The sequence below is a fragment of the Rhinolophus sinicus genome, linkage group LG01 (assembly GCF_036562045.2).
Source record: "Rhinolophus sinicus isolate RSC01 linkage group LG01, ASM3656204v1, whole genome shotgun sequence".
NCBI classification, from domain to species: domain Eukaryota; kingdom Metazoa; phylum Chordata; class Mammalia; order Chiroptera; family Rhinolophidae; genus Rhinolophus; species Rhinolophus sinicus.
The window spans coordinates 60,365,507-60,376,551 of record NC_133751.1 but is presented as its reverse complement, the minus strand read 5'-3'; the positions used below and the strand labels follow the sequence as shown (position 1 = coordinate 60,376,551).

General features: G+C 36.8%; 1 protein-coding gene across 1 annotated transcript in view; it reads right to left on the bottom strand.

Annotated features, from left to right (window-relative positions):
• Positions 1-336: 336 nt before the first annotated feature.
• CCDC14 (coiled-coil domain containing 14) overlaps positions 337-11,045 on the bottom strand; it is a 44,627-nt gene continuing 33,918 nt past the window's right edge. Inside the window, exon 13 of the mRNA XM_019738991.2 lies at positions 337-7,890. Coding sequence (XP_019594550.2) covers positions 6,954-7,890 — 937 coding nt within the window. The 3' untranslated portion in view covers positions 337-6,953. The remainder of the gene's footprint in view (positions 7,891-11,045) is intronic.

Here is an 11,045-nt window from a genome sequence, read left to right as displayed (position 1 = left end):
GTCGTGATGCAAGAGCTCTTTCGGGACCATTTTTGCACACACCTTTCTCATGCCAGGATTTTCAGTTAAGATTTTCCTGACTGTTTCTCTATCGATGTTTACTTGGTCTGCTATGCTTCTCACAGTCAGCCGATGATTTTGACTCATAGTTTGACAAATTTTTGCAATATTTTTGTCAGGTTCTGCTCGTTACTGGCTGCCCTGACCTCTCTTCATCAGTGACGTGTTCTCTCCCCTCAGAAAAAAGTTTAGTTCATTTGTACACTGCTATTTTCTTCATGGCATTATCCCCATAAACTTGGACTAACATGTCCCTGATTTCACTTCCACTCTTGCCAAGTTTAACAATAAATTTAATGTATGTTCATTGCTCTAATTCAAGCTCAGACATTCTTGCGACGGCACACAAAAACACAAAACAATAATGAACGCCACTCAGCAAGACACCGCCACATGTCGACACAAACACAGCTGTGAGACACTGATATACCAAGGTTATGAAACCTTCTCGAGCTGTTTGTACAGTGCTGCCAATATAAGTGCATGGTGGCAAGTTCACAAACTTAATTGTCAGCCTTTGTATATACGAGTATATACACATAGACTACCTATATACCAGGTGTGCCAAAAAAATGTAAACAAGTGGACACTTCGGTCAACGTTGCTCAAGCAGTAGTTCACCGTAATCATAAGTGTCTGGACACTGATGGTAACCACTTTGAGCACCTCTTGTAATTGCAGAAGTCACACGTGACTTGTATTCATCTTTTGTTATCGGTCTATATTATTACAATTTTAATAGTTTTTTCCTTTCTTAAAATGTGTATACATTTTTTTGGCACCTTCTGTATAATTAATGATCATTAGCATCTATTTAGTGGTTATAGTTCACAAAGCGTTTTCACTTATTTAATCCTTGCAGCAAATCTCAGAGGGAATTCCCAATTATTAGACCATGTTAGTAGAGCAAGAATGGCATACAGCTAGATTCTAGTGACAGATTTCAGGCCTCATGGGTTCAAATGGTTATGAGATTTGTCCGATAGTGGGAAGATAACATAGTGAAGAAAGTGGACCGAGAATCACAGTATCTGGTTCAAGACGTTAGCTGTGTGACCTTGAGCAAATGTCTTTAATATTTTTTGGTTTCAGTTCCCATTACTTCTAAAAATGAGATTAGATCAGATGAGCATAGGTCCCTTTTAGCTATAAAAGTCAATGTCTGTAAAAAGAAAAGCAAGTTATCCACCATGTTTTTATACTGGGAGTACTTTAATCTTCTAAGTAGGGAATGCTAATAGAAATGGTGATGTTTAAAAATTAGTCCTGAGATAGATGGAATTATTCATAGAGACACCAGCAACGTCACAGCTTTTTTGAATCATATGTGACAAATAATGACCTTCCTTCTTTCTATAAATTTGCTCCGGAGTTGGCAGGGCCATCCCATTGATTGGGAGAATGGCCTGCCTATAGAGTTCTAAATACCCTAAGCAGAATCTCATGGCTGACTAATTCAAAGCAATGTCCTGTCAAAATGCTAGAATACGTTATTAAAGTCAAGCCGTGGAGTGACCATAGAGAACTCATAGTCAAATTCTCGCATTGTGTAACTGGAAAGCAAGGTTCGTACATAAAAACTGCAGCAGAAGCCATGGAAGAACCTAGGTCTCCTGATTCCTAGTCTAGCTCGTCTTACCATTCTTTGTGGCCTTTAAGACCTGGCTTCAAGGAGAACACTTCGAGTTTGTGGTAAACGTGAGCTCTTCCTTTAGGGGTAACTGAGGCCACTTGTTTGGTCAGGCAGAACCTCAGACTGTGAGGAACTGCTCATTTCTAGCTGGACAGGACCTGGGCCCCGGAGCTGAGAATGAGGCCACTCAGCACTGAGAATGACAACGTGAGTATTATCTGGAAACTGACTACAGCCCTAATATGATTTGCAGTAATATAGGTATGATGACCAAAAATAGCCAACTTAACCTTTGTCCATTTAAAAACGACTTTATTATTATTTTTATTGTTATTATTATTTTTTACACCTGAATAGGAATTTATTCTGCGGAGTTGACTGTGTATATCAGCAGCCATCTCAATATGTGGAAATGATGACTGGGTTCCGGTTTTTGGGTTTTTTTAAAGTTTATTGGGGTGACAATTGTTAGTAAAGTTACATAGGTTTCAGGTATACAATTCTGTAATACGACTTGAACAAGATTACAGGAAATGATAATCTAATTGTATTTTCTTAATCACATCACATCTGGAGTTCATTGCTCATTGCTGGATTTAAATGTTAAGACACGGACAAACTGGAGGACATCAAGAGGCCAAGAAGAATGGTGAGGGCTCTTAAATGTTGTCATGAGTCAGACTGTTCAGTGCCCTCCAGTTTTCAAAGGGCTTTTTCCTACATTTATCCTTCTCATAAATTGATGAGGGAGGCTGGTAGGATAGGTTATCCCTGCACTGGTGATATAGTTAATGTTTCTGCCGTATCTCTTCTCCTAAATATTTAACAATGTATGGTTTCTCCTTAGAACAAGCAGTAGTGTGAAATGTTTGCTAAACAAAAGTGACTTTTCTTTCAGAAGTAAATAATAGGAAGAAAGCACAAAAGTTACAGGAAGACTAATGCAAAGAGCTTATATGTGTGCATTAAAGCTAGAAAGAAGCTGTTGCATGAACTTACCAACACTAAGTGAAATCAAGTGAAGCTTACATGACCATTTGTCAGAGATTTAGTTAAGTCCAACAAGAGTTATCAACTGCCTATTATATGAAAGACACCAAGTGTCACAGCAGGTGTCAAAGATGAAGAAATCCTGGTCCCTGACTTTAAGAACCATACAAGGTAGGAAGGTTGACACCTGTGGAGGTGCATACATCAGTGGAGGTGCATACAAGGTACAGAAGTAGTACGAGGGGCTTGAAGCATGAGTAAGAATTTGTCGTCAGGAGCCTGGGCAAAAGGGCAGTCCAGGCAGAAGGAATATACATGGTGCGTTTGGTATCGTACCAGAATAGGTATCACTGTAGGACAGAGTCCGTCTTTGGCTATGAGAGTGAGATAGGTGACTTCTAACATCCTTCTGAAAACTCAATTTCTAAGCCCTAAAACCCCTAAAATCTTATCATATCTGATAACAATTTTCTGGAAGGTCCTACTTGGGCCCACTGCTTTAAATAAAATAGCGACCAGTTCTCCACAAGAGGTATACAAAAACATCAAAATACAAGGTGCAGTATAATTGTAGAAATCATTCGTTTAAGCAATTTTGAGCATAAGGACATTTAGAATTAACAGATTTGAAAAATGATTGTTAGCTAGCAAATTAAATCCAACTTTATCTAGTGGTATGCTTAAATTCTGGACATCATTTCTGAGAAGGGGCCTCTTACCATAATTAAAACTTAAGGCAATTCTGCCATTCTTTGGCAATTCTCCCTTTACCAGTTTTCTTCACAGTATTTATCATGTTTCCCTGAAAATAAAACCTAGCTGGACAATCAGCTCTAATGCATCTTGTGGAGCAAAAATTAGCATAAGACCTGATATTATATTATATTATATTATATTATATTATATTATATTATATTATATTATATAAGACCTGGTCTTATGTTATAGTAAAATAAGACTGGGTCTTACATTAATTTTTGCTCCAAAAGACGCATTAGAGCTGATCGTCCGGCTACGTCTTATTTTCAGAGAAACATGGTATCACTATACGTTCCTTTACTTGTGTCCCACTGTAATGTAAACTCCTTGAGGACAGAGAATATCTCGTTTTGTTGTATTCTCTGAGCTCAGATTAAGACATGGCACATATTAGAGCTTTCATTTATTTCATTCATTGAATGAATGAATGAATCTGTAGCTGAAGGGGTTAGCCCACATGAGCACTAGATACGTACTTGGTAAGATGTGATTTGGCTGTATGCCCTTTCTAACTAGGCTATGCAAGCATGCCCTACTTCCCATGTAGTTTAAGCAGGCCTTTATAACCTGTAAGGCACTTGACATAAATGCTACCCTTAGTGAAAAGTAAAGATTTTTGAAATATTTACTAGCTCCAGGGTGGTGGCCAAGTACTTTGGCTTTTTTAGCTCTGCCCCTAGGATCTTTACATTTGGTCAAATAGAATCAGATTCTTTCATCTTCAATGGTACACAAATGCTAAATCCATTAACAGTTTGTACATTACCACCACAGATCCAAGAAAGGACAGCAGAATAGTGACAAAAGGCTGGAGGATGGTTTTCCCTCCTCTACACCAGTATCTATCAGGAGATACTGAATTCGCCCTGGCAGAGGTTAGGGGACACTCCACTAATATGTCTCTCACACTCTGGGACATCTGAAAAGCATTTGTGAGACAGCTGGGATTTGGACGAGACTGACTGTTTTGAGACTACAATGGGCAGTTGTACTCACTCCTGGTGTGCAGAGCTAGACGACTCCTGAGAATGGGCACCCTTTCTCTCTCTCCTTTTTATCCAACTCCTCACTTACAGTTCTGTATTAAGACTCAACTTGGGATTTGTTAACTTGGGACTTAACAAATCTTGGACCTTATTTTTTATTTGCTCAGTGTGACTCAAACTGATCAAATTGGAAATCTTGGAGTCATCTTTGAATTCCCCTTGTCTTCCACTTTCTATTAAGTCACCACCAAGCCTATTGAACAGTTTTTCAGTTTGTCTCTCCTTTTCACTTTTATTGCCAAAGGCTTGTCAGTTTATGTGTGGACTACTGCAACAGCTTTCTAAGTGGTCTCCAATCTCTCCCTTCTCTAGTCCTGATTTACCATCACTCTGTGCAATTCTAAGAACACCCAATTTCATCTGGTGATCCTCAATTAAAAAAAACCAAAACACTATCACCAAAGATACCCAAACACCCAATGACTTCATGTTTAATGGTTGTTCCTCAGCCTGGAGCTACAATCTAACCCCCAGACTTCTAATTGTGTAATCAACATCTATTATTACCATTATAATATGATCTTGACCCTTCTGGTTTAGTCAGGTTGATGTTATTATCTACCATCCTCTTAATATTCTACCCAAACAACCCCCACATTTTGTGATAATGAATTTCTGTGGGGTAAACATTTTGAAGATATTCACAGGATTGTCCAAATCCTATACATTACTTAAGATCCAAATGAAACCTCTTCTAAGTTTTCTCCTACCACTTTTTTTTTTTTTGCCTTCCTTCTTCTCTAAATTTCTATGAAATACAGTGTCTCTTCCATCCATTTTGTTAGGGTCATATTCCACCTTGAAATTTAACTGAATTTTTTCATGTTTCTATGCCATGTATGTCTTATATCAAATAAATAGTCCCTCAAGGATTTTCCAGTCTCATTTTTCTTCAATCAAATTATTAACCCCTAATTAAATGAACTCATAAGCAGCTTAAAATTGTCTTTGCGCATAAGAATGCTCATCCTGTAGTAAGAGTAAAATAGGACAATCTTCTTGTATCATCATATAATAATCTTAAGAATGTACTTCTGCATATGAATAACAATTGAATATTTGGGAATATACAGATCACACAATTTTCTTCCTTGCTTTATTATCTTATACTTGTGAACTTAATATGTTAAAGAGTTGTGGCCTGTTAGCTTGTGTTATCATGAATACTCCATACAAATCCCCTACCTGACGTCATGTGTTTAGTGGTTGGGCAACCACTAAATGAATTAATTGATGAATTAATTCATGAAGAAAATTAATCACTGGAAGTAAGAAAAATTAAAAGTATTAATGGACAATTCTGTGAAAATAGCCTAGAATTCACCTAATATTTTCAGACTTAAGAAATCTCTATTTATAAAATGTGGACCTGTCAAAGAGGTTATACCGGGTTACTTCAGAAGCTGCAGCACCAATGCTTAACAAAACTGCAGGAAGAGGTTCTGGGACCAGCAGAACCCTCTTTAATGCTAAAGCTTGCCCAAGCACTAAACACATGACGTTAGGTAGGTGATTTGTATGGAGTATTAGTGATAACACAACACTCAGCTTCCTAAGAGTTACAATGTGCTACTTACATGGAGAGAAGAGATACTGAGTAGTTAAGTGGTGTTAGTACAGAGCAGCAGAGTCCAACCTGGTTCATATTATTTATAGAGAACGTTCTCAGCTCAAGTGCTGAAAAAAAATTAGTCCAGAAAGGCAGAATTAAAACCAGTGCAAGATTTACAAACTCCATCACATTCAAATATACAAGTAGTAAGGATAAAACACAAATAAACATTACTTTTTTATTAAAATAACCAAAGTGCTCAAACTGAAACTTACCTGTTAGCAATTCTTTTATGAGTCTGACTTTATTTTTTAAAGGCCTTAAACATGCATTCAGGATAAAAATAAATAAAAGTGCTAGTTTTAAGAAACCATATGCTAACTTAGTATGTTACCTATATTTTATTGGACCAATCAATATTTTTTAAGAGGTGGAATACTTTGTGTCTTAAATATTTATACATCTCACTAAAAATACTAGCCTGTAGCACGGAACATCCATATAAAAACACAATGCCATTAAAAAAACCAAAAAGGAATCCATAAACTCTAGGTTGAATATATTTTACCCAGAGACTCCCTTCCTATTATCCTTTAGGAAAACCAGAATCCTTCCAACCTGCACCCTCTGCCCAGTAGGGTAATAAAAGACCTCTGACTGCTAAGTACTAAAATAAAATATTATATATAATACTTCCCTAGTTATCCACGACTTTCTTCTTTCAGCAAACGTCAGTGTAAGATGACTTCTTTCATAAGTTCCACTGTGTCAATATATTCCAATAAATTTATTATTCATTTTTTCACACATAATTAATATAAAACATCACTTCTCTAAAGAAATTTAAAATATACATTCAGAGTAACCAAGTTCTATTCTTTAAAAGAAGCCCTTGATCCACTTTCTTCTGAGTTCACTTCTCCGTAAGACCAGCCCTCAAGGACTCCTGGAGTCTAGCGATGTTGGCATCCAGCGCTGCCAGGCCATTTCGGAAGTCTTGCTCGTCACGAGACGTGAATGTTGAGAAAGAAGAGATGCTCCAGTCAGATGTCAGGTCCGAATGTAAAAAGCTACTGTCAGAGACAGCACTGCTTTTCGCTTGAAAGCGGCTGCTCTGACAAGTGGAGGGGCCGTGATGCACGGCCGGTTCCTGTGGCTCCTCTGTGGCCACGGGGATCTTGCAGATGGCTTCCTTTATTTTTTTGAGGAGCTGCTTGTCCTCTATGTCAGCTGTTCTGGCCAGTTTCTCAGGTGCATCTTCTGCTTCCTTTCCGAGAGAAGAACAAACTCCGGGTGCACACAATTTCTTTTCTTTTTCAGAGACAAGTCCACTGTTGCTGATCAGCTTTGGCGGAGCTACGCTGACCTGTGGCTGGGGGGATAACCTCTTAGACAGTGCTGCCTTCCTTTCAGAAGTGCTTCTAGCAAATGGAATGTAAATTGTATTATCCAGATTACACTCATCTTCTATTAAAGTCGTCATTTCGCTTTCCTCACCGGAATCCTGTTTGGGAAGGGTAGACAAGATTCCAGGGGCAGGTACTTCCTCTCCGCTCCCAGGGTCACTATGCGGAGCGCCTTTGGAAGGCAGAACGTTTTCGTAGGGACTATCTGGCACTGTGTTCTCCTCACTCTTCATTGTAGAAAGCGGCTGTGAATGTGTAAAAGAGGGATCTGCTTCTAACTTATTTAGGTAGCTCATTATGGAAGTGTGAGCTGGGATTGGGTCATGTTGAGGCTGTTTTTCATAAATGTTCAGAAGTGATTTGGTCAGATTATTCCCAGGCTTGCAGCGAGCAGTGTCCATACTAAGATCTGACAGGAGCTTTGCCATACTGCTCTGTAAAGTTCTGTTAAGAAGAATTTAGCACACTAATTATTTTTTCACCCATTTCTTTCATTTATTTATATATACCTCATCTTTAAAAAAAAGGATTGGAGGCAAGTGTCTGGCTCTTACTATGGAGAAGAGCAACTAAAAGCACAAAATCAAAGAATACTCTCAGGAAAGAGCAAATTAAAATAACAAATGATGAAAGATCTTGGTTTGCATCAAATCTAGCATTATTATATCTAAAATATTAAAAGGAGAGGCTCGGAAATTTTTTTCTCTTAAGGTATACAGATGCTTTATTCTTGAGCAACATTGCAAAATGTTAAATATACTACTCATTTGATAGTGGATTTTGTTAGTAATTAAGTTATTTCTCTTTATTCAAAAAATATATGCAAAGGACACTGGAACAATACTGGGAAAAAAAGGGTGGTTCGAATATCATCTGGCATAAATAAGTATAAGCAACAGCTAAGTACCAGGAAAAGTGTGATGTAAGGAAAACCACACAGGATTTGAAGTCAGACAGAAATGGAATCAAATCCTAGTGCCATCACTAGGTCTTGGGCAAGTCACTCAACCTTTCTGAATCTCAAGTTTCCCAATTGCAAAACGAAGATACCTACTTCAGAATTACAATGAACATTAAATATGATAAAATAATAAAACCTAAGGGTGAAGTGTGCTAAGCACTTCATTTAATGGCAGCTTTTATTATTAGTCTTATTAAAGCCATTTTATACCAAGCTTTAGTCTATTTGAATTCAATCGCATAAGTTCTTACACATTGATAAGAAAAAGAAACGCACCAATTTAAAAAAGAGACAAAGGACATCAACAGGTGATTTTAAAAGATTGCAACTAGCCAATAAGCATGTTTTAAAAGTTCGACTTTTAATCAGACAAATTCAAATTTTTAAAATGTGACTTTTTTTGCCTATTAAATTAACAGTAAAATAAGCCCTTGTGAGAGAAACGTGGAGAGGCAGGTACTACTGGTATAGCTCTCTGGAGAGCACACTGGCAATACATCAGAAAATTTGTATGTACCACACCTTTTGAGTCACCAATTTGCACTTCTAGGAATTTATCCTACTGATAAATCTATCCTACACAAGATGCTGTACCCAAAGATATAATTTGCAATAAAAAATAGACAGGCTTAATATTTTCATCTTCAAATACAGTGGACTGATTTAGGTAAATTATCGTATAACTGCACCACAGCCATTTACATTCCTGTTGTACAGAATATTGATGGGGAAATGTGCGTTATATGAGGTTAAATTAAAAAGAGCAGGCTATAAGTAACATGCATACAATACTATTTTTGTAAAAGCAATCACGCACATCCAAATAATGTACCAAAAGGAAATGTTTATACTAAACAGTTAGTAGTGATTATACCTCTGGATGTAGAATGAGTGATTTTTTTTTTGCTACGAAAGAAAAAAATTATTTTTTCCAACTTGGCTTACACCATAATCTTAAACATGCTCTATTTTGAGTTCTGATTGTTGTTCAAATGGCAATGGCTCCTGCCATCTTTTCTCATAACTCTTCCAAGAAGCTAATGAGCTATTATTAAAAGACAAAAAATATGCTATAGGTACATATCTTTAAAGGAATGCTATAATAAATAATGACCCATTAATTAATCCGATCAGAACTGCCTACTGAAGTTTTCATTTATTTTTTGAAAAGGAAGACATGTTGAGCTCTCTTTCTAGACTTAAAAACGTTATCTTTGCTATGGACAAAATCAGTGATAAAGAAAGGAAGGAAGGGACAATGACATCAATAACAGCTTAATCTATGGAAATTAAAGATTCTGATGTATAAACAAAATATATCTCACCACTGTTTCTGAAATTAAAAGAAAAATCTCTAATTAAAGAGATGAGACTATGCCAAAATTTTAAAGGTAGCAAAGCAAGCATTTAAAGAGCAACAAAGTGGATATATCTGTGTTCGTATTAGTTGGGGTACAGCTAAACACGTTGACTTTTAATGCTTAGAAAATTAGCACAGACAAGGTTCTTTCTTGGCTAGTTATAAAAATATACTAATTTACATAAATTTCAGCACTTGGAAGAGTGCTCTTAGAAGCTATTAGAAGATTTACTATTTCTTTACTGAAAATATATTCATTTTCCCCACATTTTTAATGGTTTTATATGTATTGTGGTAAAATCTAAAAAAAAGGATAAATACGTATTTCAAAATTATTGAAGTTTGGAGAAGGGACAGAGAGGTCATTTAGGATATTTGGTTAAACCTTGAATGTGTTTCTAGTGCCAGTAGTCCTCCCCAATAGTCGGAGAAAGGCATTCAGAAATTTTGTGAACTCTCTCTTCCAAGAGATTATTTAAAACACACATACAAAACACATACACCTAGCTAACTGAGGTAGAGTACTATAGGGAAGAGGGATGGGGTAGATGAATGTGAAGATTTATCTGGACTGTCGGATGTTGCTGCTTTACCTTCTAATGTCAAAGTCAAAGTAAAGTGGTGACGGTAGCCCAGCTATAGGATTGTACTGCAGATGTTCCTAATGAATTGAACTGCATAGGATGTCACCAAACATATTAATACTATAAATCACCAACGTGGGTGAATTTAGATACAATTAAGCTCAAAGACAGGCCTGTTGTTTTGTTTTGATTTTTAATTTAAAGGACAAAACAAAAATTGCCATCAATGGGTATATGCACTTGCATTTTGAGGCTGTTACTCAATCTTCAGAAAATGTAGGGGTACTATTACCCCTTATAAGACACTGTGCTAAGCCAGCCCATTTAAATCATTCTATAATCATTTAAAGAGTCTAATGGGTGAGCTAGCAGTCATGAGGCAGGATTTATGCCAGCATAAAAATAAAAGGTCCTTGACAACAATGGAAAAAAGCTGACAGGGAAATTCTTGAGTCTTAAGAAAAAGAGAGCAAAACATCTATGTCTAATAGGTCAGACATAGTCTGTTTAAGAGTAGATAATATACAAGAAATAATGAGCTTTTTCAGTTCCGATGCTTCTAGGTTAGGATAAATGTTAAGAAAAGGTTCCAGTTACAAGCGAATCCTTTTTCATTCCTAATAAACACTGGAAAAGGCAGACTGTGTGTTATTTTGAAAGAATGAGCAGACACAAAGGTATCCTCTACAAAGGT